Below are 26,054 nucleotides of genomic sequence, written 5' to 3'. Positions count from 1 at the left end.
ATTAAATGAAACAACATTGTTTTTTTGTTTTATTGGTATTATATATTTTATTATTTTCAGATTTTTAAAATGTATTTATAAAATGGTGCCTTACTTTTTTAAAGCCACTTCTTTCATTTGCTAATTATTTGCACTATATAATGGCTGTAAGATGATAAACATTCCTGTTACAAGGCATTGATTAGGCCTGTTTTTGTTGTTGATGATGTTGTCTAATTGTCATCATTGCGAGTTTATTGTTTGTGTGTCGATTATAAAATGAATAAAACACACTGAGGCAAAGCGGGTGTGGTTTTATCAATATATTTGAAATAAAATATTTACAAAATAAATTAACAATGAAGCAGGTTCTGTAAGTAGTCCAGCAATTCGACATTCAATGAAAATAAGTCATTTATAATGTACAAAAGTTCAGGCAAAGGCAAAGGCAAAGGCAGCTTGTTCATATACAAGAATACAGATTAATAATGCCCATTCATGGTGTGCACAGCAGGCACGTCGATGCTGCAGTCTCTGATCCAGAGTTCCAGTCAGCGTCACAAAGGTACAAACAGTGCATGGGTCACAATTCAGTATTCACTCAAATGCATAGTTAATTAGTTAATTTCAGTCCAGACCTCATCACCTTGACCATCAACTCTTTCTCTTCCACAGTGTAATAATAATGATGTATTTATTGTTCTGCTGAGATGAACACAGATAGCACAGTTTATCTGCTGCTACATGGAAAGCTGTGTTGAATTATATGATGGTTTATGCACTTATGTTTATGCACAAGGTAACTAACGCATTTATTTGTTTCTTTATCTTACACCTCTGATCTTTCTCGTGTGCTGCTGTAAAACTAAAATCTTTTTTTAATCTTATTTTACTCTTTTGTTAACAGTTTTGATGCTTCACAAACTCTTTGTATGTGTATATGCTCTTACTTACAACCAACAAGCGAAGCTCAGTTTCCAAACAGTGCAGCTCCTATGCTGGTACATCTATCTGGGTGTATTTCTCATATAATTTAGCATTTTTAGGATACTCTTTCATAGTTCAAGAAAATTAAAAACACGAAGAGTAAGTCAAATTTCACACTAACACACATTTTTTGCAAAATCACAACACAAAATAAATACAACTAAATGAAGAGTAGAACACAAAAAAGACACATCTTGAGGAAAAAAACATGCAGGAATAAATTAAGTGTGCTTCATGTCTGAAAAAAAAACACAATGGGTCCTCTTCATCTTGTTGCCATGGTAAACTATCTGAAGCCTCTGAGTGTTAGGCACCATCCCTTGGTCTACGTTGGGCAAAGCACTGTAAAAACAGTAGAGATTAATATTAGATATGACTGATCAGGAATAAAGCTTCAGCATGAGTGGATTAGTACAAAATACAAAGTTGGACATAAAGACAAGGAAAAACAAAAGGAAAAAGGGTCAATTTTAACACACAAGTTAGTGATAAATATCTGAAAATTAAAACACAAACCTATTTCTGACATTGGGTGGGTGAGGATAAATACCTGCAGTCTGGGCGGTGCTAGATAACTAATAATCACAAAACAGTGTCCTAAATGTTAACTGCAGGGTAAATAGATAAATAAAAATGTAATGTGTGTGGCAGTGAGTCACTGACAGTAAGAGGGATCAACCATGCTGCAGTCAGTCACTGCGTGGGAGAGGGGAGACGTGAAAAGGAGAACATCAGGGGGCCAGACTGCACTATAGCCCGGTGGTAGAGAGGGGGCGCTCTCCCAATGTGAGTGGCAACACCACAACAGTGCACATCACATGAATGTGTCACAAACCTCTCCATCCGTCGCTTACACCAGAGCTAAGGCAGCAACAAATTAGATCATAAGAAGTAGAGAAAGAAAACATGAAAGAATGAAAACAGAACGTGTGAAAGGAGGTATAGCCTATTATACTGGATGGTGACAGCTGGTGACTGATTTCAGTACAGTGTGAAAGTCAATTTGCAGTTAAAACTTGCTAAACATGAAGTTTTTCATTTACCGCTGCATTGTAGTGCAGTTACACACGGGAACTGCAACTTTTGAGAACTCATAGTCAGCTACCAGATTTTTATTTAGTTTTTCACAAACTGAATATTTGCTTATTGTTTGTCATTTACAAATGATTTTCCAACAATGCAACATTGTAAATGCAATGCTTTGTTGCAGTCAGCTGTTATTTGTGTGTCCTTCAACACACCGATATGAATCATAAGTAGTAGTACTACTTGCTCTCAACTGCAATACCAAGCAACAGCAATGTATCTTGACCAAAAAGACATATTCACACTGATGGACTGTGTATATCAAGTCTTCAAGATGATTTTATAATGAACTGAAACCAGTGTAGCAAATAAAATCTAAACAACACAACAACTATATGTGGTAATATGATATAATACAATATTGAAATCAGTGAAACGAGAAGGTGGAAACACTACCACGCTAGAGTCAAGACAAAATGTTGACGCTTTAAGCATTTACTTACTATTAATTTATAGTAAATGGACTGTAACATGCAAAACAACTTTAGTAGTTCTTTAACTTTACGCCACTAGTTCAGTCACAATTGATAAGTCATTGATCATTTGCTTTGTGTGAAATTGATTCACTGATACACACTGCCAACATATCACAAACGTCTACAGACTGTAAACAATGAAGAGAAAAACTCACCTTTGAGAATATAGTCTGTTAAGAGACTGGGCACCTTGTCACTGTCGTCTCTCATAGCTTGTAGAACTGAAAAACACCAGTTACACCAGAGGAGTGAGTGGATCAAGCACAGCCACTAAAAATAAAGCACTGCTGGTACAGATGAAGAAACTTACTCTTAGTCAGGATCTGGAGGTCCTCAAGCGAAGGAGGGTGTCCTTTTTTCTCGTAAGGGATGACTGTGGTCAAGTACTGCAAACCAGCATAAAGAAAGAGATAAAGACAGGGATGACCTTCCTTCCACGCAGAAACCAGAAAGTTTAAGTGCAGCAGCTGAGAGAGAAATAACAAAGTAACCTGTCTTTCAATGCACCCACTCCCAAATGTATGCCGGAAGCTGTTCTGAATGACTGAGGAGAGTCCCTCCATGCTGAAACGCTGAGGAGGAAGGAAGTAAAGCAGAGAAACATAAGACAAGGAGGGGAGGAAGAGATGGGAAAAGATTTCTGGAAAATACAGTTTGTTGGAAAATCAAGTGAAATTCAGCAAGAAATTGAGAAACAGTGGAGAAAAGAAAGATCCTATCCTATCTAAGACATCAACACACATAAACCAGGCTGGTTTCCTCAGAACAGAGCACTCACTGATCCAAGTGTCTTCTCAACGTGGCCCTGCGACGTCCCGGCTCCACTTTTAAGCTTCTTCTTCTTTTTCAGCAGCTCGCGGTGCTCCTTCTGTCGGTTCTGCACGTCGATGAGCGCAGAGATGAAGCTGTTCTTCACCTCCTTCTCAAAGTCCAGCTCATCTCTGAGAGCCAGCTGCTGCACCAGCTCCTCTGAGAACCTCCTGATGTTTGTTTCCGTCTCCTCCAGACGTTCATTCAGCTCTGCGACACTTAGGCTCCTCACCCCTGTACCACAAACACACACATAAAAAACCTTTGAGCCTTCATTCATCAGCCTTTTACTCATGGACCGATCAGAAGGTCACAGGGTAACTTATGACACCAGGTTATGAGACCACGACTGAAGACTGTGAGATGCAGCTAGTATATGGACCCTAAATTATATTAGATTTATTACACTGTAATAACAATCAGCTACTGTGTGATATATCTGGATAAATCACAAATAATGTAAGAGGAAACTGTTCCTTCAAAAGTCAAAATGCAGGAATAATAATAATAATAATAATAAATCATTATACTACATTTTAGTACGTTATCTATTTTGTAGACAAAAGCATGTTTCCAGATTAGATAGATCTGATGTAAAAGGTGGATCTTTCAATCAAATTGAAAACTATCCTCAGGGGCGGATTTATACACAGTTGGTGCTCTAGTGAGTATTGTTCCCATCGTTCATTGTAATGAAGGAACATATCACCCACTGCGACGGTTCGGCTCATTAATGTGTTTTTGTTACACAGATGACACTTGTCTGTGGGAGCAGTTCATTGTTACTTTTGGTCTTTTAATGGGAATCATTCAAGAATAACCAGAATTACCCTTTAATCCTTTGAATTGAGGAAACTTGGACTGAATCTCACTTTTTTAAGCATTCTTAAAAGACTTTATCAAGAACATATCGTAAGAGAAACAGGACATATTACTGATTATTTGTCCCAATCAGTGGACACTCACTCTTCTCGTAGCTGGGGCTGCTGGTGGACCGCTGGACGTCCAGGGAGAGCATCGAGAGGTCCGACTGAGAGGGATTGTGGGCTGCCTCCATGTCAGGGGAGTCCTGCATCATCTCCTCTATCTCCTCAATAACCTGCACAGAGCACCAATGCACACATCAGAGAGAAGCAGCACTTAAAATAACCCAGTGAACATCACTTATTAAATCTCTGTGGGAAACAGAGGGAGTTAAGCTGCTGCTCTGCCTTCACAGACACAGTGCGGCTGCATCAGGGAGAAACTACACTGGAGGTTCACGTGTAAGTTTACCTGCTCTGCCGTGAAAAGTGGCTCCTCTGCAAGGCTGGAGACGATGATGGAGTGCATGTCCAGCTGCTCCCTCAGCTCCTCGTCATCCGACAGCTCCACGGTGACATCAGTCTTTCTCTAGCCAGGAGCAGAACAGGGGGAGGGAATTTAATCAGAGCGCTAAACCCTGGCACAATGAATATTTGAGATTTGTGAGATGAACGGAAAAGAGAGATTTGGGGAGGGAGGGGGAGGGAGGGAGGGAAGGGGTTGATGGAAAAGTGGGACAGAGATAGGATGGGAGGGGTAGGATCACTCACGGGTTTCTCCTCCAGGTTGAATGTGGGGATGTGTAGGGAGCATGTTCGAGACTGTTTCCAGTCCACAGGCATCACGCGCCCATAGTTATTGGTCAGAGTGTTCCAGATTCTGTGGAGGAAGGAAATAAATTAATGAAAGTTTAATGTCTAAAATTACCTTCAGGATTCAGAAACTTTAAGAGAAGACCTCAAGACATGAGCATTTACCAGCAAGTCTAACAAAGCGTGCTATTGAATTGTATTTTGTTTGACCCACATAGGGACTAAAAACTAGGATATCTTAGCCTCCATGTCACCAATTTTTACCATTCCTTTGTTTAAAAGATTGCTTTATTAGCCATTTTCATCATTATTCAATAGCAACAACAAATACAGAAAATGTGAGGAGAGAGACAGCGGGGAATAGCATGCAACAAAGGTCCTTAACTGGGATCAAACCAGGGATGTTGCTGTATTCAGTATGTGTCTTATAGAGTACAAGGGCACCCTCAACCCTTCCTTAACTGCAGTACTGCTGGGAGTACTTTACTAACAACAACTTGTAGAAAACAAACCCACATTTGTAGCAGGGGCAGTGGTAATGACTGTATGTACAAGGGCGCCGCAGAGACACTTTTAGAAATCACATCCACAAATGTCACAATCAGATTAAACTGTTTTGATGCGGAGGTTGAAAATATAATCCCCAACAGAGTTTATCAAGTTGAAAATGCCATCGATGATGACATTTGAAGGCACCACATTTGAATGCAACACTGAAGTCATGTTTAGTGCTCATCACAATGTCTCATATCTTAATGAGACTTTTTTTCAAACTGTTTGTCAACTAAACACATTAAATGTCTTTGTAATGTGCTAATATGAGGGTTTAAAACATTGCATTTAGTCTATTGATACTGACAGACACATAATACTGAGTAAATGTGGATAATTTTACATTAAAATGATTTTACAATTATTTTCATTATTGATTAATCCGCTTATTATTTTCTAGATTCAGGTACTATTAAATAAGTCTACAAAATACCAAAGAACTGTAACAAATTGCCCATCATGATACCAGAGCCCATCTTCAAATGGCTTTAGTCCAACCAACAGTCCCAAATCCAAAAGTTTAATTTACAATTATCTAAAACTGAGGGAAAAATTCCTACATTTGAGAAGCTTTTACCTGATACATGATCAACTAACTTAATTGATTAATGGACTGAGCTCTAAATAATCATAATATTCATTAATTAAGTATTTGTGCAATAACAATATCCATTACGATCAGATACAATATGAAACAAACACAATATGGATCTACAATAAAAGTGATCCAAGTAAAAAAAATTCTAAAAGTGCAGATTTCAAGTATCGGCTCTAAAAACAAAAACATGACTTGTCGGTCCACTCAGATGGGCCAATATCAGTTTTTTAAAGCCATTTAGGGGCAGATACCGATATAATGCCGATATCAGAGTGTAAATGATTTAACCTACATGTCAATCGTCTGATATTACAGCGGGTAAACATTCGTTTGGTCTGAGTTTTGACGACAAAAGATGGTGGCGGTGTGTGTGTGTGTGTGTGTGTGTGTGTGTGTGTGTGTGTGTGTAACTGTCATTATATCCTTCAATAGACAATGTATCGCTCTCTAAGAAATGTTGGCTTCCAGATCAGGAAGATGAGATGTGCCACTGCAAATAACATGTCTCAGTGTGGTTATAAACCGCAGTGAGCTAAATCCTCCATCATTTAAAACAAGCAGGCCACACACACACACACACACACACACACACACACACACACACACACACACACAAACACTCACTCGTCTTTGTCCAGCAGACAGTCCTCGGTGATCTCACTCACAGGAGCGATACTTTCCGTCCTGGCATTATAATTGTGAAAGCAGGAGGACAACTTCTCCTCAAAATCGGTCACCAGGTCCTCCATGGACTTGAAAGCACCGGTTTCCCCCGGGGAGAAGCTGCTGTCGTGCAGCTCGGGGATATCATCCTCACCATCCGGGAGGAGCTGCGTCGCCGCCGCTTCCCCCGCGGAGGCTGCACGGCCTTTGTGCGGCAGCAGCCTCTGGTCGGACACCATGCTCAAATCACCCACAATCGGCCAGTCTTCATCGAAATGTGCGATGGGTGCAGCCATAGCCCGGACCAGCCTAGTAGCCCCGGGTTGAGGGTGGTTGTGTTGCGGGACTGGCAGGCCTCAGCATCCTCTCTGAATGCCCGCTCACTTCCCACAGAGAGCGAGGCTGGGGCGGACAGTATGGCTGCACCGCACCGGACCCTCTGCGGCTGCAAGGGACTGGATCAATGTGGCACAGTCAGTAACCAAACCAGTAGATCACGAAAGCACGGTGACAGCATTTTACACTCAATGGGAGTTTGGATATCGGTATCATTTTTCAAAACCAATTAAAATACACACACAGACTACATCCTTATTAATTTATTCAGTTGGTCACATTAAAATTGTTCTTTATGTCTTGTTCTTTTGCTTACTACTTGCAATAACAACAATAAAAGTCGCATGGCAGTCATAAAAAATCAAAATAGCTTTATAAGTTTAATTTAATAATACACTCTAACAGAGAGAGAGAGAGAGAGAGAGAGAGAGAGAGAGAGAGAGGAGAGAGGTAGAAACAGCGACCTCCTGCGGTTGAAACAGACGACGCAGGCCTCATTCCTCTGGATCAACTGCTCCTGCGTTGCTAATGGCAACAGACTCCAAACAAACTCAAAGAAACTCGGGAAATCCCTCTGAACAGGCCTGTACTGGACCCAGAGTGGGACACCTCAGGTAAGATGAGCTCCCCTTTGTCCATGCTGAAGAAAACGAGGCGCACTCCCCTGCTGGACCCTCAGAGTGAGCAAGGGTAGGTGACTGACTGGGGAATATCCCAATGTTAACTGTACTGTGCAGGCAACATACATTATTCATAATACATTACATTCAACTGTCTTTGACCTGCAGGGGCAGGCCAAAGGTGCCTTTCAGGAGAAATCTGTTAAAAGGTGGGTTGCTTGTCAAATCACTAAACATAAAGGCATTACACTGCACTGACAGGTGACTAAAACAACAGTTATCAACAATGGTGGAGGAAAAGTACTAATATCACACTGTAAAAATAATGCATTACAAGTATAAGTCCTGCTTTGAAAATGTTAAGTAACTGTTATGTAAGTACATTCAGGAAAATGAACTTAAAGTATTAAAGTAAAAGTATTTAATGCAGAAACAGTCGACTGTATTATATCATTAGATTGTTATTACTCTTGCATTAAGGTAAAAGCAGGATTTTATTGTTGGACATTTCCAGTTGTGTCCAACTATTGGACAAAAATAAATAAAATATAATAATGTCAAGGGAACAGCAGCAAATCCTCACATATGACAAGCTGGAACCATAAAATTATCAAAATAGTTTCTGTCAATTGACCAACTAATCAACTAACTAATTTAACTAAACTCAACTAATTGTTTCAGATCTAATTGTGTATATTGTTGAATAGTTTAATAGATAATCATATTGTATAAGCTCTTTATTTGTACAGTCGGCCTACCTGTCAAATAGTTGTAGTGGAGTAAAAGGTGGCATTAAAAGATAATACAAGTAAAGTACAATTATACTATTGTACTTATCAGGCTACTCAAACTGATTTCTACTATAAATATCAAACTGCTCCCCCCTACAGGTAAACCATGAATATGTGTTCTTTTCTTAATCCTTTACACACATTTGTTGTGTTTGTTTTCAGAAATTCAGGCAGGCCTGACTGACGAGGATGATAAATCCTCTGATCCACATCCTCTCCTGACCTCTCACACTCGAGCCAACGACGCCTCCACTTCAAAGTCAAAAGTCCCATTAAAGAAAGGTATAAGTTATTTATTTTAGTTTATTCCAAAGCCAAATATATCTTCGTGTTGCTGAACAACCTGAATATCTAGCCTAAATCTAATCATTTAATATATTAAAAAATATATGTTTAAGAGTGCAAAGGATGCTTCTATGTACTTACTGATATTCAGGTGCTCCACCAAGCGACTTTGAGCTCATGTCTGCCATGATGCAGCGGGTGACCCTGCTGGAGAAAACAGTGAGGAGCCAAGCACAGGAGATCGAGCGCAAGGTGAACACACACCTCCTCCAGATGAACACACACCTCCTCCAGATGAACACACACCTCCTCCAGATGAACACATACCTCCTCCAGATAAACACACACCTCCTCCAGATGAACACATACCTCCTCCAGATGAACAGCAAAATGATTAATGTCAAACTCACTTTAAATTTTCTTCTAAAGGATAAAAGGATTACAGTCTTGGAGGAAAAACTGAGGCTTCTGAAAGAATCTGGTAACATCTCCAGACCTGAGTTTGATATATTCTCTATATTTCTACATAAAAGGGTTTGATGGCTGTATCTTTTCTCTCTCTGTCTGTGTGTGTGTGTGTGTGTTTAGGGAGCACAAATGATCTGAGTGGTAGAGACGATCTTGAAAGAAGGTGCCAACACCTCCAGAGTCAAGTGTGTGAAATGGAGGTAAGTTGATTTAATAAAACATTTCATTCATGTGTTTACATTGTGATTGCACCGCTCTGAATCCTGCCGATTAATATCTTACAGAGCTTTCTAAATGACTACGGTTTGATCTGGGTGGGAGACGGCGAGAGCAGTGACTCAGCTGAAAGTGAGCAGCCATATAATGCAGAGCGAGGCCTCTGGCAGCCAGGTAGTTTCCACCTCCACTCTTCTTCATACGCTTCAAGCTTTCCACAAACATATTCACCATTATCTTCTACCTAAAATGGTTCCTAACTGGGTATCTGTCCTGTGCAGACCCCTCCGAGGTCAGGAGCTTCCACATGAACTTTGACCTCGTGCTGCAGAGGATCAGGGAGCTGAACGTCCTCGCGGGGGAGGGAGAGTGTTTTGTGCAATCGACAGCCACAGGGGCACATTTGGCAAAGAAGGATCCTATTCAACTGAGCCTCTACAGCAACGGGGTGGTCCTGTTTGAGGGTCCTTTCCGCTCTTATCAGGAGCGCAGCACCCAGGTTAGCTCGCTAAAGCGGCAGAAAATTCCATACTTGAAACTGGATTCTTTGGTGGTTCAAATCCTCTGTCTTTGGTCTTTGCAGCGCTGCATGCAAGATCTGATGGACGGGTACTTCCCATCTGAGCTTCAGGAGAGATTCCCAGATGGCGTACCTTTCGAGGTTTGTTTCCGTTTGAGAGTAAATGTGTAAATGTGCGACTTGGCTACTTATTACAATTTTTTTTGTTCAGGTTCATGACAGACGAGATGAGGAATTCATTTTCAGGCTGCCGTGGAAGAAATTTCCCGGTGAAGGACAGGCTGTTCGTGGGGAGAAAGATGAATCATCAAATGGCGTCAGCTCTCAGCTACCCGGTCTGTCCTGCAAACATCACACAGATACTCCCAAATGTCTCCCCAGTCTTGATTCTTATCCTCGTGTTTTCTTCTGGCTACAGGCAAGAAGCTGAGTGTGGATCAGTTCCTGAACAGGTTACCGAAGGTGGTAGTAAAAGCTGGTCGTGTGATTGATATCAGGGACTCAGTGAGGGCTGTCCTGCAGGTGAGCTACTCCTGTTAGGCAGATGATCACTACAGCATCTTGCCTGTCTGTGCTTGTGCTGAATGTACTCTCACTACAGTATGCAAATGATCTAACAAGTACTTTCACTAGGTTTCATCTGATGCCCAGAGCACCAACTCCGTCATCCTCATAGACACGCCGGTGCTGCAAGCGATGAGAGACAGGTATTAAACATTTTGTGATTCATTGTGTGAGCACAATTTTGTTGCCTAAACCGACTCACCTACCAGTATTGGTTGCTCAGACAAACATTGTTCAAATAGACAGAAATATGATGCAGAGATCTAGAGTATTTCCATTTGGAAAATATTGCATTTTGGAATTTAAGTCGGTGTAAGATACAAGATGTACTGTGTATCATTATCTAACTTTACAACCATGTAGAATTTATAAGGCAAAACAGGGTTTACAGGGTTAAAGGAATTACTAGATCCACCACCAGGCTACATGATGTAAAGCATGATTAAAATGCTGATGTACGCTGTGGCTGATTGTCAAGATTGTGGAGATTACTGTACGCACTGGTCTGAAAAATAGGGCATGAACAGCCAGCACTCGTTAGCTTGTGACGGGGTCTGGGATTCAGATCTGTGACGCCCCAAGTGACTCTCAGACCAGTCTGAGTCTATTATATCAAGTGTGTTTGGATTTTGTGCCCTACAGACTGCAGACATGTAGCTCTGACCGGCCCTCGTCTGCCCGTGATGTTATCACACTCAAGGTGAAGTCAGAAGACGGGAATCATACTTTCATAGTGAAAATGTGCTTCTCAGAAACGATCGGCCACCTGCGGCAATATCTGGACAAACACAGGTGAGAACGCATCCTCCTGCACTGACACTGTCTTTCTGTTAGCGTCTCTCTTTACAACATGTGACACTGGTTGCTTGTTGTTACAGAGGAGGTGGTCTCCCCGGTTATGACATCATCAGCGCGTACCCACAGTGCTGCTACGGTGACGACTGTCAGACGCTCCATTCATGTGGACTCACGACTAACGTTACTCTGCTGCTGCAAAAGAGGAAACACCCTCATTCAGATGGAGGTCCATAAAATAAACAGTTATATTGGACTTTTACGGGATGTTTGTTTGTTTTTTTAAAACAGCCTTTTTCACAAAAGCACAGGTGATGCTAATTCCAATAACGATGGCTTAATTCTGTAGATGTGTGGCAGTACGTCATGAAGCTAAATGGAATTCAACCATCATTAATGTTTATTATTTACACCTGTTATCTTCCTACTATGACACGTCGAGATGTCTGCTGTGAAAAAGGCTCGCTGTGCTACTGAGGTCCATTCAAACAGTATTTTATGTGTATCACAGCCAATACCAATCCAACAGACCTAGCATCCCTAGTTATAGAAAGCTGCTGCTGGGCTTTCTGCACAGAGGGGATGAAAATACTGATCAACACGGAACAAACTGGAATTCAAAACAAATTAAAACAAAACAAAATGTTGAAAACTTTATTTCTAAAATATGCAAATACAAACAAGGACAAAAGTATGAAAATATAAACATCTTTTTCCCTTTTGCAAAAACATTTGAGATGTTAAGGCATGCGGAGCCTGACTTTCCAAAGATAAATCTTGTGCTAATTGGACTTTTAAAAAAAAAAAACAAAGGTCCCATGAAGTGAAAAAATGGCTTGTGTGTCCCTGGGTGTGTTCTGTTGTCAAGAGTAATTGTTGCATATTTTTTATATTAAAATCCCTTTCTCTTCCTTTAAAGTGTCAAGTTTTTTTTTTTTCAATGGCTTATCCTCACTCAGGGCAAATATAAAATTCCATCCAGTACAATGTGATTGCTGATTTTGGGGTGATCCAGCCAACCCGTCCCATCATCATCACGTAGAATTAAAAACACGTCTCCAGAACATTAAAGAGCCTCACTGACTGCTGCCAATCTTTGTCTCCCCCCCGTCAGTAAATAGCCCCAACATCTCATCTTATATGACACACACATCAAAGCACAGGAGAAAAGTACTATCAAAGAGCCACTTCATGGGACCTTTACGCAATGTGGATGCCAAGTCTGCTCGAACACATTAGCACATTGTTACAGCAACACATTAGGACTCACTGAGTTGTCAATGCAAACAAAGAAAATAAATAATACTGAAGATTAATACTGTTTCTCTGTCATACATTTATCATTTAACCACACTGTCGAACACAAATCAGTCATTATCAACCTGAAATGTACAGTATCCTGTGAAGTTATTCATCTACATGGAGCAGATTCTAAAAACGTCACACAGACTATCTACCAGGAACAAAAAGAAATAAAATAAAACAGTGTCGGGGGCCTCCACAAGTTATGTGATGTGACCCAAAGTTATCTGCTACATTCAGTGTCAGGGAATGTATTGACTATCCTACTGGTTGATACACTGAGAGAAAGGTCATATTGGAAGAGTAGGCTGCAAACAGCCCTTTGTGGTTGGTCAAAAAAAAAAAAAAAAAACGAATTAGCATTGTGGTTGCAAACGTGACAGAAAGGCACATGTCGGTGTTCATTCAGAAGGAGGCCTGCAGCAGAGAGAAGCATTCACAAAACATTCACAGACTTGCACAACTGCTTCGACCAGAGTTTCTTTGGTAATAAAACTGTTGGAGGCCTGTTGGTGTGAGAAGCTGATTTGGTATTAAACCCTTCAGTTGTCAAGTCTTATACCTCACAGCAGAGTCTGATGTTACAGTGTTCACCATTTTAAATAATGGCGTGTTAGTAACATGTTCCTTGTGAATTCAGTTAAAAGCACAGATTAAAAATATTTATAGTTGATTGTCAACCACTTCTTCAATAATTCCCCATGAGAGGGAAATTAAGATTTAAATAAATTATATTTGTGGGACTTCTACACAAATACCTCCACCAGAGTGGAACAAAAAGTAAGACTGTTTGGTAACTGACAGTATCATGTCATCATTATTTAAAAAAACAACACACACACACACACACACAATGCTTAAGGATCAAGTATGAGAGGTAAGTTATTTTCTGTTAGCCCTTGGACTGAAATAGATGAACTCACCAGGGGGGGTGGGAGGGTTCTTAGCTACAAGCAGGCTTGAGAATTGAAGTAAAGTCAGTCGAGAAAAGACAAAGCTAAACCATTTGGGCTTTCCTCTGTCCTCATTTTAAGAAAATTAAAATCCAGTCCACTTTCTGACATTCAGTAACTGAAAGACAAGCCCATTATAGATGCTTCAGAGGTGACGTTGGGCTTACACAAGTTTCTTCCATTGTCTGGCTGGCAAGGTTATTGGGTGATGCAGTTTTCTCCCATGTCCTGCGCATAACGGTCCAGTATTACGTTGCGTAGTTCCTCCACGTCTCGACGGAGCTGTTGAGCCTCAACCAGCTTCTTCTGCAGCACCTCTGGATTCATCCAGTCCTCTCCCTGCTCTGCCACTGGTAGAGGAGCTGGGGGGAACAAAACAAAACACAACTCTAAACCACGTTGTACAACTTTCTTGATCTGAGTCTGTGAACTCTATCATCAGCATGAGAAAGAGTAAGATTCAAGCAGTGCTTACATGCGAGACCGAGCAGCAGGGTGAGGTTGGGGTCTTGTCCCTGAGCTCTCTGGGTCAGAATGCTGCACAGGGAACGCAGGTCACTCAGGCAGGAGGCGATCTCTAGATGTAGCCTCTGTGTGAGGCGAGACCCAGCTGGCTGCAGGGTAGAGGAAGCCTGGCTAGTGCCCCGCTGATCTGGATCGCTCATTTGGTCCTGCAGGGTCAGATTCTGCTCAATCAGTTCCTGGTTCTGGACTGACAGCTGAAACACAGTAAACATTTTCCAGTCAAATTCAGACTCAGTTCAAGTTCAAGTTCACAAAGAACCAAGAGGATTTGTTTTTTGGGGGGGGGCTATCTCACCTCCTTCATGGCTGTGTGGAGCTCTAACACATTCTGCTCTTTGGCCAACACCTCTTCTCTGAGAGCCTGAGAGCTGTTCTCTTCCTGAGAGACCTGTTCCTCCAAGGCCTGCAGACCCAAACAAACAATAATAAATGTTAAAAGACAATAAAACAGGACAGTAACCACACAAATCACTGAGACTCGTTGTATATGCAGATAACCACCTGGATCTGAGAGCCAAGCTGTTCCATCATTCGGTGCTGCTTCTCAATGACCTGCAAAAAAAGAAGAGCTGAGCTTTAAAACAACATGGTTCTACTTGGACATATTACAGCAATCAACTCCTACTCCTTTAATTTTAATCAAATGATCAAATGATGTCTCATTCCTGTTCTGTGGGACTGGGAGGTTGTGAGGTTTGTGCGTGTGTGTTTATGATCGAGAGAGTTTACTTTGCAGTTGAAGCACACACAAGGTGAATATTACAAAGAAGATATTTAAAAAGGAAGTAGCTACACTCTAAAAACAATGACAAACCAGACAATAAATATTACTTATTACTAATATAATACTAATCTTTGGTTACTCTCAAACTTAACAGTTTGCTGCTCAAGAAACTTACTCCCAGAGAAATTAACACTTCCTGTTTGTTCAAATTTAACCGAATACGCACTTCCTCTAACCTCACTCAGCCAGATCAACTTTCTGAAGCCAAAGTCATTTAGGGTCAATATAAACTGCCGTTAGGTTGCATAAAATGAACAGTTTATGTATTACAATAGTTAGGAGGGGTAAATTTAAACCAATTTTATTGTACTCTTGGTATTTTGGGGCTGCTATACAAGTCTGTACAGGTGATGCAAGAAGGGACATAATGCAATTATTGACATATCATGGGGATTCATTTGGAAATGACAGTTTCCAGCTCAACTACAGTACTAATAATGCATTTAGTGATATTTTTTGCCGTAGCCCCATTCACGAAATGTCCTTGTACACCCACTGCACTTCATAAATAAAAGCAGCCTGAGGAGTATTCAAATAAAAGCTGTCCCACAAGTAACCAAATGAGCTTTTAAAGAGAAAACACACAAAACAGACAAACAACAGACCTTTTTCAGTCTCTGCTGCTCCTCTCTTAAAGCGTTGTTCTCTCCTCTGAGCTTCTCGATATCCAGGGAAGGCAGCCTGGCTCCATCCTCAAGGCCCTGCTGTACCCGCTGCTGCATACTGATGAAGACCAAAATAAAAAGGCAGAACACATAATGCAGAGTAAGTCCTGCTTAAAAGAACATGTGCAGTGAGAAGATGGTACACAGCTGTCTGACTGTGTGTGTACATACTCAGTAATGGTGGTCAGCAGGTCTCTCTCCCTGCGTTTCTGTTCATCCAGATGTGCGTCTTTTTCCCGTAGTTGTGAGCACGTTGTCTCTAGACAGACGTCCAAGTCTCTCACTTTATCTTGTAGCTGAGTGACCTGCTTTTCGGCCTCTAGAAGCTGATACAAAACACAAAAGGTTTCATTTGTCTAGGTTCAATGTAGTGATGTGCCTGTATGAGCTAGAATGCGGGTGACATGTCATTATGTTAGCTGTAAGAAGTAATCTTAATCTCATGGGGGAAAAAACTAAGAAAATCATAACAGCCGTGAGCAAATTTAAATGTTTGAATGGCGCTGACCAATCAAAAACAGCAGTATTTAATCATGGATGTGGGCAGTGTATTTCTTCCTTCATGGGAACAGAATATTTGTTCCAGTTTCAGCATGATGTTTTTAGATGTCTAGGTTACGCAAAGTGCATCCATACAAATGTATTATTAAAAGTTTAGTTATTTATGAGAGGGAATAAGAAAGTATTGTATTGGTATGTATTGGTATTGGCAGATACTCAAGGTTGCGGTATAAGACATGAAAAAGTGGTATTGAGCCATCCCTAGTTTAATGATTTACCCACAGAAATCAGAGCAGACCCAGTAAGAATGGACCAGTCTGTCCTAACCTGCTTGTTCTGGCTCTGGTAGTCCTCCAAGGTGGGCAGGTCAGCGAGGTAGCGCTCCAGAGTCTCAATACGCTGCTGGTTCTCTCGCTTCAGCTCAGACTCCTTCTGACACTTCTTCTTCAGGTTGTTGATGTGCTTGTCTCGACTGCGGATCTGCACAAAGGGGCAAACGTGGTAAGTGGGAAAATAGTATGCTCAAAAAGTAACAAGTAATAGGTGAGAGAACTCGAGGCAAGACGTGTGACAATCTGTTCCTAAAAACACCGTCACATGACGGAAACCACTTTAGCTGCTCTCTTTCATCTTTCTCTAAGAAAATGAGTTAGTGAAGTTGTTCAGCCTCCAGTTATACACATCTATTTATGTACAGAGTTGAAGTATCTGTACAGTGTTTTGTTTCTATAATATCAGGTGTCCGGAAATGCTTTGGCAAGAAATTTGACATGATTTTAACAGGTTTTCTTGATTACAAACAAAGTACAGAAAATTAAATGCAGTTCACGATCAATAAATAGAAGCAAGAATAGAAGCAAAGTGAACAGTTTGAACACATATTGTCACACATAACTTAACAGTGCCATTTTTACTTCTTTTCTCTCAAAACTGTATGTTAGGAAGATGCGTTAGGCAAGAACAAACCCTTTCTTCCTGTTTCTTCATCTCTTCTGCATGTCTCTCACATGTCTCTTTCAGGCTTTCAGTTAGTCGCCGTGTCTCTGCCTCAACGGCCCCCAGTCTGCGCTCTGCCTCTGCTTTTTCCAGGGCAACGCAGTCGGTGCGCTCAGTAAACTGTGCCCTCAGGAACACATTCTCCCGTTGAGCCTCCTATAAAGCCACCATGTGATACAAAAGTCTTAATGAAGGTTCTTGAGGGTAAATAGTTTGTAAGCAGGATGACGGTATAAAACAGGGTTCTCAGTGTTGTTAGTGGGAGCTGTTTTCACCAACCTGTAGCCGCAGCATGCACACATCCCCATAAGAAGCTCCTCGCCCCAAGAGGGCTCCATGGACTTGCAGCTCGCTTTCCCTCAGACGCTGCTCCAACTGGGTCATGTGCTGCTTTTGTCTGCAATATAACCAGGTACAACAATCATCAACACAAGAACACGACAAAGTCAAAAACTAAACTTAACAATTAAATAAAAAAGGACTGTGTAGTTCTCTCTTCTACTAATTAATTTAAAACAGTCAACTCTTTAATATTTTGTGACAAAAACTATGTTCTTTAATGCTAAGATAAACTGAAGGACTAAATTGTACAATACCACAGTATCACGTCAAGATGAACTGTATCACAAAGCATTCAGGATGATCAAATCGTAAACAAAGATTCCCTGCCCTCCATAAAATATCCCTACATGAGCAGTAAAGTTATTAGAAAAACGTGCCTTTCAATGATTAGCTCCTTCTCCTTTAGCAGACTCTCACTGGCTTTGACAAGAGCATCCCACTTGCCAGACTCTGAGTGAACGGGCGTCGAGTACAGAGATGGGTACTGACCCACTCCGGCACTCATCAGCTGCAACAAAAAGACAAAAACCATGTGACAGTTAGAGCGGAATCATGTAGATAGCATATAGTGCACGCAATACAGGTGTTAAAATGCATACAGCTCAAGAATTACTGCCAGCCTTGTTTAGCCTGACACCTGATTATTCTAATAGCACAGCAGTCACCTGACAACAGATTAAGATACTTTGTGAATAACAACATAGTTTCAAATGGATATCACAAAGAAGAAATAAAACTTAACGACTATCAAGCAGTGCCAATCTCTCTCTCTATAATAGAATGTAATTCCACCTCAGTGACTATTTAAAGTCTTTCTTCCAATACACACTGAAAGCACTGCCAAGTGTCAGTGTATTCTGGTGCCCTGCAGAATACATTCAGCACAATGAATGAATGAATGAATGTTATCTCAGTCCCCTCATATTATAGCTTCAACAGCTAATCATTTAGTTTATGAGGCAATGTTTGTATGATCATCATCATTAAAACTTGCTTCCACAATTTCTTCACACGGTAAAAACCGCTGTGGGTCCAATCAGCATTTATTTGTATTTGAATAATGCCCAGTCTCAGTATGCAAGTAAAAAGTTTTTAGAATTGTGTGTTAAAGCATCAGTTCATGTGTCAGCACACCGAATGCGGAAGTGCCAACACTCACTCTAGAGTGGTCAGCATCCGCCATGGGGGAAAAAGACATAGAAAACAATGCTGAAATGGTAAAAGGCTATTGTGTAACAGTTTTTTTATCATTTCAACAGCTTTTTACAGGGTGCAAAAGGGAAGCTGTGACAGGCAGTTTAGCGTAGGACTTTCTGAACCCTAATGTGTTTTTACCTGACAACAGACACTAGAAAATTCTTTGAAGCTCTTGTGATTTGATTTTGCTGATTGAGTTGACAAATCCTTTTATTAAATAGGACAAAGGCATCCGTATGGCTTCAGGCTTTATTCAGTGGGATGTTTTCCCCCAATGTTGACCTATATACTGTATGTGCCAGGAGCCAAATTTCAAATGTCCACAAACATCTGACTGCTCCACATGTCTACCACAATAGCTTAACCTTCTCAGGGTGTTTTCCACCTCACCATATTCAAAGCAGCCCAGACAAAAGGAAAAAAACAAAACTCTTCTCTCCCAAGTTTGCTTACCTGCATTTGTTCCACTTGCAGGCGTAAACTCTCCAGTTGCTGCTTATGTTGCTGTTGTTGCTGCCAGCTGGACATTTCACTACATCTGTCCTGCCGCAATGGCTCATAACCCTTGGAGCCTGCATGCTCCCTCAGCAGAGCCTGTGTTTGCAGGCTGAGAGGGTTTGCATAACCTCCAGGGGATCCGGCCACACCAGACTGACTGCCCCTCTGATTAGAGGTTTCTGCTGGGCCGGGAACCCCGGGCCTAGCTTCAGGCAGAACCTTATAGCTGTGCTCCATGCCTCCTCTGTATGCCTCAGACACACAGTCTGAGGTGTCTCTAATCCCGGTCGTCTGTAATCGGAGTCTGACATCAGGGCATAACCCCCCCAGCAGGGCTGACTGATTTAGCGTAGGCTCGACAGCAGGAGTGTCAAACCTCTGGCCGTCATCCACCCGCGTGTGATCTGAGGGGAAAAGCGAGTGGTCCAGCCCATTGACAAGGCTGCGGTAGCGGCTCAGGCAGTCTGGCTTTGGCCCCACAAGATCACCTCCCACACCAGCCTGAGCATCCAAGTTGGGCGAAGATGCCGATTTGGAGAGAGAGGAAGACTTTGAGGTGGAGCCACTTGGGGTCCTGGAGCTGGATGAAGTCCTGTAACCCTCAGAGGACTGGGAGTCCTCCTGGACACATGACTGGGGCTTAGAGGCCGGGGCTCCGGCCGTGGATGGCATGACATGTGCAGTGGGTATGGGGATCTGACTGCGGATGGGTTGGAAAGGGGGGCTGCTGCTGGAACTGCAGAAATCTTTAAAGAGTAGAAGAAGAAAGAGTCGTTAGGAATTATATTAAATGTTATTCTCTGACTATTCAACATACAGACAGACCTTGTTAAATCAGTGCAAAATATCTAGAGCAATACTGCAGGCCATTTACTCTATTTTCAGTCAGTGATGTAAAGTAGATGCAGCAGGGTTTATGGGTGGCCTACTTTGATGATGAGGTGTCACCACTGAAAGAATTAACTGGCTCTGACTGACTCAACCAAGGGAATAGGCTTATAATAGACTTAACCATTGCACAGAATTAAAGCTCTGGATTACATGATTAACAAAAACAATATGTTGCTGTACAGCAGTGATAAAGCTTGTGTTGGTTACCATGACACTGAGTATATCTGTAAAATAATTACACTGTTATGATGGAACTGCTGACAAAAGACTCCTCTTTTTTAATTAACATAAACTTGTAATTATTCCCTTAGCAACATCCAAAGATAAGCACCCTCAGATTACAGAGTACACACCCAAACCACTGAATTAAACATGCACAAAAATGTTAACTGTCTTCATTTGGAAACCTCAGAGATCAAATTTTGCTTACAGAGAACTTCAGGAACACAACCAAACTACAGAAATCACCACGAGCCCCAACACAATTCAAAGTTACATTACTCTGATTTCAACAGCACTACAAACCTGAGAGACCCGATGAAGTCTGGAAATCTGGCATTCAGTCCAACGCAACAAACATGTCATTAGCTGTGGCATTTTTTCTAAAGCTGAACTGAGGTGAGCTGAGCTTCACAACGCTTTAAATCCAAACAGTCCGTCCTGTGCATTACTGGACACTACCAGATCAACCTCTGAAGCTAAAACTGACAGTGTCACAGCAGGCAGGCCCTGTGCCCAAAGCCGTATTGTCCTCGAACAGCCAAACCAGCCTGTATCAAGCTCTGCGCAAACACACACAAACCGGCATACACAGGAAAGGTTAGGGGTATTTATAGCCCACCTCTCAAGTTACAGTTGATCTGTGGGTGCCGCTTATTTAAGCACCTTGCCCCCTCCCACTGTAACACACATCACACACACACGTGCAAATACAAAGTCAAAGACCGAATGGTCTGCTCAGTTTAAACCTAAACTTCATCAACAGAGGAAAATAATAATTAGTAAAAATGCAATAATATTATGGAAACAATATAAGCTTTCAGTAAGGTAAAACTTCAAATATAACAGAAGCCTCCAGGCTCCGCTAACTTTAAGACTGGTTAGAACAAGTCTAAACTATTATGTAAGAACGTTTGCTAGATATTTGCTCAAGGGACATTCCTGCCTTTGGAAAGTATATAACATAATGACAATAACCTGCAGCTGTAAAACAGAATGTTTTGATAAAAACCCAGCAACAGAAAAAACAGTATGTCCCTTTCTTGTTTTTCAAAAAAATGTCCGGCATTCTAGCTGTTTAATTTATACCCCAAGTATGCTATATAGTATATCTACAACAGGTCATTATTGTGGCTAAATGTGGGGCTAATTGTCATGTTGCTAGGCACGGCTGTCAGTTTAAGTGCCAGGACAAAGCTGTACCAGGACCAGTAGCATGCTCAACAGTTGTAACTGAACAAGTCAGGCCTGTAAAAAGTAGTTACACTCATAAAAAAGCCCACATGAAGACAACAGATATAAAATGAAATGTCTCAAAAGAACACACCACACAATACATGTACAGGGTTGGAAAAAATGTGCAAACCTTACAACCGATGGATATTAAAAGATAATCTAATAAGAAGCTTTTGCCTGAATGCCGCTTCAATCCTCCTACGAATGTTGTCTTACAAGCTGTGAGTTCAGGGCTTGTAAGACAATACTGGACACTTCAAGATGAAGCATATTGAGTTGTTTGGAAGATGTAGAAGATTTGCCTCTACTAACATTACCAACTGTTCTCTACACCTTTCCTTTCAGGTTAAGTGACGTTTATCTGGTGACCGGACAAGTGGTGGGTGCTGTGCAGAGGTCTTTTAATTCACAGTTTCATAGCGACCAGAAAAGCTCTACAACACAGATTAATTTATGTGGGAGTAAAATAAATGGACTCCGACAACTGACAACAGGCAGTTTGTGTTAAAGACACCCTTAGGATGATTTCAGGGGAGCCATCACACATATATGTAACTAGATGCAAGGAGGAAAAAAGGTTTGTTTGTTTACAGTTGTTATGAAGAGTTTCCAACTGGCAGCCCCGTCATGAATGCCAGCTTTGTGAAATTTAAACCCTACAGTGTTGATACACTTGTGATCATTTTCCAGTCTTTTATTTTGTAGCGTTTCCCCACATGGGACAACCCACCCCTGTTGGCCAGCCATTACATGGAACCTTTCTGATACCGCGTGTCTGTTATTTTTTCCACTCAGTCCAGCGTATGGACATAAATATACCACACACACACACACACACACACACACACACACACACACACAAACACACACACACCATCTCCAGTGGGATATTCCCAAAATCATGATAATTTTTTTTTTTAAACTTGCTCCACAAGCAAGGTCTAGTTTCCATTTAGCTGTCCTGCCCAGGCATCCCAACACCCCATCCTCCCAATTAACCTCAACACCAGAGTAGTGCAACAGAGCCTTCGGGGCTTTTTTGGATGGGACTAATCTACCTCTGCAAATCTCCCGAGCACCCACAGTGGATCATGAACAATTCTCTCACTCTATAAATAACCAAAGAAACAACAACACAAACGTGAAGTATTTTCAGCTTCAGCCGAGGGCCATGTGCAGCTTCTCACTACATTACACATTATATAACTGTTCTCAACGTTCAAGTCAGCTTGAGCAACAATTTTTAAAAAAGTATGCAAGTTTAATTATTAAAAAACACAGCCACCGCTAAGGCACCCAACTCTAGCGGCAAAGGGTGCAACTGAAGTTCCTTCACTGACAGACAGACTTGTCACTTGTTAAAACAATGTTACATAATACATGCCACAGACAGAGGAAGAACAAGCTAAAGTCATCACCTTCTGTGCTGTCAGATGCTGAGGTGCCAAGACCAGTGTCCCCACTGTCCGATGTTCCAGGCCGGCGGCCAAAGCGGCTTTGGAACTTTTCTGACACAGCTGGTGTTTGCCACTCCATGTCAGCAAACCGAGCTAATGTATATTTGTGAAACAGGACAACAGCAACAGAGGAGTATATCAACACATGCTGAAATGACAAGTGACACACAGTTTGCATATTTGGAGTGCAGCGTGTCAACTTACCCGCTGGTTTGGATTCAATATATCTCTGTGAGGTTGTCATTCCATACGAGACAATGTCACCTGATTGAGAGGAGGACGAGGTTACATCATCACACAGTACTACAGACACCCTGAAAATATATTCTAGGGTTATTTTGATTTAAATCACATAACCAACTTGTCAAAGTTGTCACTGGCCAAATTCTTGACGTAACTTAGGTTAGTTGAGTTTGCCAAGGAAGTAAATAATCTGATTTATAGTTAACAGGGAAAACAGTAAAAGAAGCTGATAACAAAGTGTTTGTTTGTGATGAAACTGAGATCTGAACAAAAGCTAATTTCTTGCACACTAGTTACATTATGAAGTGAATGTCCATGGCGTAGGACTCAACAGCTGTTAGCTACTGACTGATCTGCTCACCTATCAAACTCATCTGCCTCTCAACATGCCAGAAACAACCTCGACATACTTCACTGGCCAGCAACAAAAATAACAACATGAGCACATGTCTTAGCGTTACATAATCTGTTACACAAACATTTCTATCCCTAAGAGGTTACAGGAAGTTGTAATATTATTTGAGGCAAGCTAATTTAAGGCTTAACAATGGATACAAGAAGTCTAAGATGCTGAAGCTAATTCATAAAGGAAATGCCTCGCTAAGGCAAGCTATCAGCTATGTTAGCTAAACGCTAAATTAGATTTGTTAATTCTATGCAGCTAGCTAAACGCGACAAACACAAACACGAATACCCAAGTCTAGGCTGTTTTAAACCAACAACTTTCTTTATTTTCTTCAACGTAACGTTGAAATGTTGTTACTGCGATGCGCTGCACCGTTAACCATTTCAGCTAATCCGTGACAAATCCGTTTCCGTCTAACCAGCTAGCTAACCGCTAACACAACGTTACCTCAGTTAACACAAACGGTACAAATCTCTGTTAGCGTGCTCACGTGACTGCAGCTGAGGCTAACTGTCGCCACTGACGACGGAAAGGAGACGTTACCTTTCGTCTCACATAAACACTGGATGCAGAAACAAATCTCGGTTTGAGGCTGGCAACCGATCCGCTGCTGCTGCTGCTGTTGTTCCGCTGGCCGACTGAACAGATCCCCTCTGATGGCAGACGACCCATCAAAGACACAATGGCTGCTTGTTTAATGTCACAGCACCGCCCGTTCTACAGCGACGCTTCGTGTTGTGTGCGGAACCGTTTGAGGGTTTCCTGTCTCTCCGAGGGTGTATGCATGCGCAGTGGTTACATTTGCAGACTACAGACCGCAAAAGTAGGGCAGCAATCTCTCTTCAAGCTCATTTTGAGATGGTGTTGCTGATGCAAGAAAACAAATGACCGGGTTCATTCGGCCACATGATCAAAAAACTACTGCAGTCGCACAAAACGAACGAACCTAAGCAAAGGACGTTGAGATTGCTAGAATAACCTAGAAAATAAGACTTTCACAAGAGTTCAATCGTGTAAAGTCATATTAAACACTTTTAAAATATATTTTATCAGACTACACATTTGTAGTTTGCACTGAGGTGAATACTATAGTGTTAAATGCAAAAATATATCATTTTTTTTAGCACAGAGGCGGTATGTTACACTAACCAGCGATAGACAACATGTACATTAGGAAATGCTATTTTTCTTTATCTGTACTACATGGTAAAATATATATATATATATATTACACTGTTCCTACTGGCTGAATTTAAACATATTTTCTTTTAACTTTGAATTAAGTTGTTGGTTCATACCAAACAGTGCAGCTTAGATGACAAAGAAGTGAAAATACCGCAAATGCTGACATGAGTTTATTGTAGGAAGTTGGGACATTGATGATAACGCCTATAACCTCTAACATACAGTGACACATAGGCTGCAAGTCAGGGTTATTTTCTTGCAATATCTGTTTTATTCTGTATTTTCCTGGTACAATAATTATGAATTATTCACAATAATTTAAAATGATGTACAAGTAAATGTAAAATTCATATACTTGCAAAAATGTGCTGTCAGATACATCATTTAAAGACCAATAAGACTTTTTTGTAATCACCAACTGGACTTTCTGTACTGCTGAGTCTCTGAACACTAATACATCATCACAGGACACACGTAAAATATCACTGAAAGTAGTCCAAGATGTTTGCCTCATTGATGCTGAAGGCATGTCTTAGACAACCTGAGTTTGGGCCTTGGCCTTGAGTGAAAATAACATAGTTGAAAAGAGCTGAGACAGGCTCTAATGAAGAAATAGGAGTCATGTTAGAGACTTATCTTTTTTGTTCAGTATTCACCATGGGACCTGCAATGTAAATATATTATACATGCATCAAATATGTTACTTATAAGGTGGCTCTTCTTCTCGACACAACAAGGGCTGTAAGTATACTAAAGAAAAATAATATAGATAAGAAAGAAATAATGTAGAAAATAATTCATATCACACAAAAGGAGATCTAGAAGTTTATATTTCCACTTATATTTGCAGTTTCGGCAAATTTGTGTTCAAACCTATAACAGGGTCTCGCACAAAAAGACCAAAGCAATGCAAAGTAGAATAAGAACATGTGCTTCATCCTCTGATTTTGCCTTTAACAACAACAACAACAACCACCACCTCTGTGTTTTGAAGTCCAGCTTCTTCTCCTACTTCCAAGCAACAAGGCCATTTCTTCCATTTGTCCACCTTTGGTTATGTGCAATACAACATGGAAAAAATGTGCTTCCACTGATGTTAATAAATGCATCTGACACTCTCATTAGAGGACTTCCACTTTCTTATCTTATCATCAATAAATATCAACAATTCGGCTCAGATATAACCTGGTTTTGGGTTTTAATCTGATTCAGGCTAATCAGTTCATCTTTACATCCTGTAACTGTCACTAAATTATTATCAGATCAGACCTTTGATCCACATACCTTGTCCA

General features: G+C 41.1%; 3 protein-coding genes across 9 annotated transcripts; 1 reads left to right on the top strand and 2 right to left on the bottom strand.

Moving 5' to 3' along the window:
* Positions 1-287: 287 nt before the first annotated feature.
* On the bottom strand, positions 288-7,222 carry fez2a (fasciculation and elongation protein zeta 2a). 6 transcript variants are annotated; one of them, XM_051405824.1, is made up of 10 exons: positions 6,729-7,220; positions 4,913-5,021; positions 4,614-4,730; positions 4,305-4,437; positions 3,307-3,572; positions 3,020-3,100; positions 2,839-2,914; positions 2,684-2,749; positions 1,802-1,827; positions 288-1,308 (listed from the first exon to the last, which is right to left on the bottom strand). In XM_051405824.1, exons 1-9 carry the CDS (start codon positions 7,061-7,063, stop codon positions 1,817-1,819), a joined length of 1,194 nt encoding a protein of 397 aa, XP_051261784.1. In that variant the 5' UTR covers positions 7,064-7,220; the 3' UTR covers positions 288-1,308; positions 1,802-1,816. The 6 variants fall into 6 exon arrangements, 5 of the variants coding, with proteins under 5 accessions (XP_051261784.1, XP_051261783.1, XP_051261782.1 ...); XR_007885351.1 differs by having other exon boundaries at positions 1,802-2,749; XM_051405823.1 differs by having other exon boundaries at positions 288-1,827.
* Positions 7,223-7,573: 351 nt separating this feature from the next.
* On the top strand, positions 7,574-11,624 carry ubxn11 (UBX domain protein 11). The gene is made up of 14 exons (XM_051405820.1): positions 7,574-7,793; positions 7,892-7,932; positions 8,677-8,796; positions 8,951-9,051; positions 9,229-9,280; positions 9,388-9,467; positions 9,552-9,657; positions 9,765-9,982; positions 10,067-10,144; positions 10,215-10,338; positions 10,422-10,525; positions 10,637-10,710; positions 11,210-11,359; positions 11,446-11,624. Exons 1-14 carry the CDS (start codon positions 7,723-7,725, stop codon positions 11,597-11,599), a joined length of 1,473 nt encoding a protein of 490 aa, XP_051261780.1. The 5' UTR covers positions 7,574-7,722; the 3' UTR covers positions 11,600-11,624.
* A 378-nt stretch (positions 11,625-12,002) lies between these two features.
* Positions 12,003-24,292, bottom strand: cep85 (centrosomal protein 85). 2 transcript variants are annotated; one of them, XM_051405818.1, is made up of 14 exons: positions 24,121-24,292; positions 23,133-23,192; positions 22,890-23,021; positions 19,081-19,871; positions 17,808-17,938; positions 17,368-17,485; positions 17,059-17,244; positions 16,420-16,572; positions 15,763-15,917; positions 15,532-15,649; positions 14,644-14,694; positions 14,438-14,545; positions 14,093-14,336; positions 12,003-13,979 (listed from the first exon to the last, which is right to left on the bottom strand). In XM_051405818.1, the coding sequence occupies exons 2-14, from the start codon at positions 23,170-23,172 to the stop codon at positions 13,816-13,818; spliced, it is 2,391 nt and encodes a 796-aa protein (XP_051261778.1). In that variant the 5' UTR covers positions 23,173-23,192; positions 24,121-24,292; the 3' UTR covers positions 12,003-13,815. The 2 variants fall into 2 exon arrangements, with proteins under 2 accessions (XP_051261778.1, XP_051261779.1); XM_051405819.1 differs by lacking the exons at positions 22,890-23,021; positions 23,133-23,192; positions 24,121-24,292 and adding an exon at positions 20,542-20,762.
* Between the last annotated feature and the right edge of the window lie 1,762 nt (positions 24,293-26,054).

The sequence above is a fragment of the Dicentrarchus labrax genome, unplaced genomic scaffold (genome assembly GCF_905237075.1).
Source record: "Dicentrarchus labrax unplaced genomic scaffold, dlabrax2021, whole genome shotgun sequence".
In the NCBI taxonomy this organism is placed as follows: Eukaryota; Metazoa; Chordata; class Actinopteri; family Moronidae; genus Dicentrarchus; species Dicentrarchus labrax.
The sequence above is the reverse complement of the archived record's forward strand: the minus strand, read 5'-3'. Positions and strand labels throughout refer to the sequence as shown.

Coding starts and splice junctions, on each gene's coding strand:
- fez2a (XM_051405821.1), bottom strand. CDS start 7,063: ATGGCTGCACCCATCGCACATTTCGATGAAGACTGGCCGATTGTGGGT. Junction 3,573..4,304: donor CAGCCCCAGCTACGAGAAGA/GTGAGTGTCCAC, acceptor TTTGTGGTACAG/GGGTGAGGAGCCTAAGTGTC. Junction 2,750..2,838: donor CCTCCAGATCCTGACTAAGA/GTAAGTTTCTTC, acceptor GGTGTTTTTCAG/TTCTACAAGCTATGAGAGAC.
- ubxn11 (XM_051405820.1), top strand. CDS start 7,723: ATGAGCTCCCCTTTGTCCATGCTGAAGAAAACGAGGCGCACTCCCCTG. Junction 8,797..8,950: donor AAAAGTCCCATTAAAGAAAG/GTATAAGTTATT, acceptor ACTGATATTCAG/GTGCTCCACCAAGCGACTTT. Junction 11,360..11,445: donor CAATATCTGGACAAACACAG/GTGAGAACGCAT, acceptor TTGTTGTTACAG/AGGAGGTGGTCTCCCCGGTT.
- cep85 (XM_051405818.1), bottom strand. CDS start 23,172: ATGACAACCTCACAGAGATATATTGAATCCAAACCAGCGG. Junction 23,022..23,132: donor TATTGAATCCAAACCAGCGG/GTAAGTTGACAC, acceptor AATATACATTAG/CTCGGTTTGCTGACATGGAG. Junction 17,245..17,367: donor TGTGCATGCTGCGGCTACAG/GTTGGTGAAAAC, acceptor GTGGCTTTATAG/GAGGCTCAACGGGAGAATGT.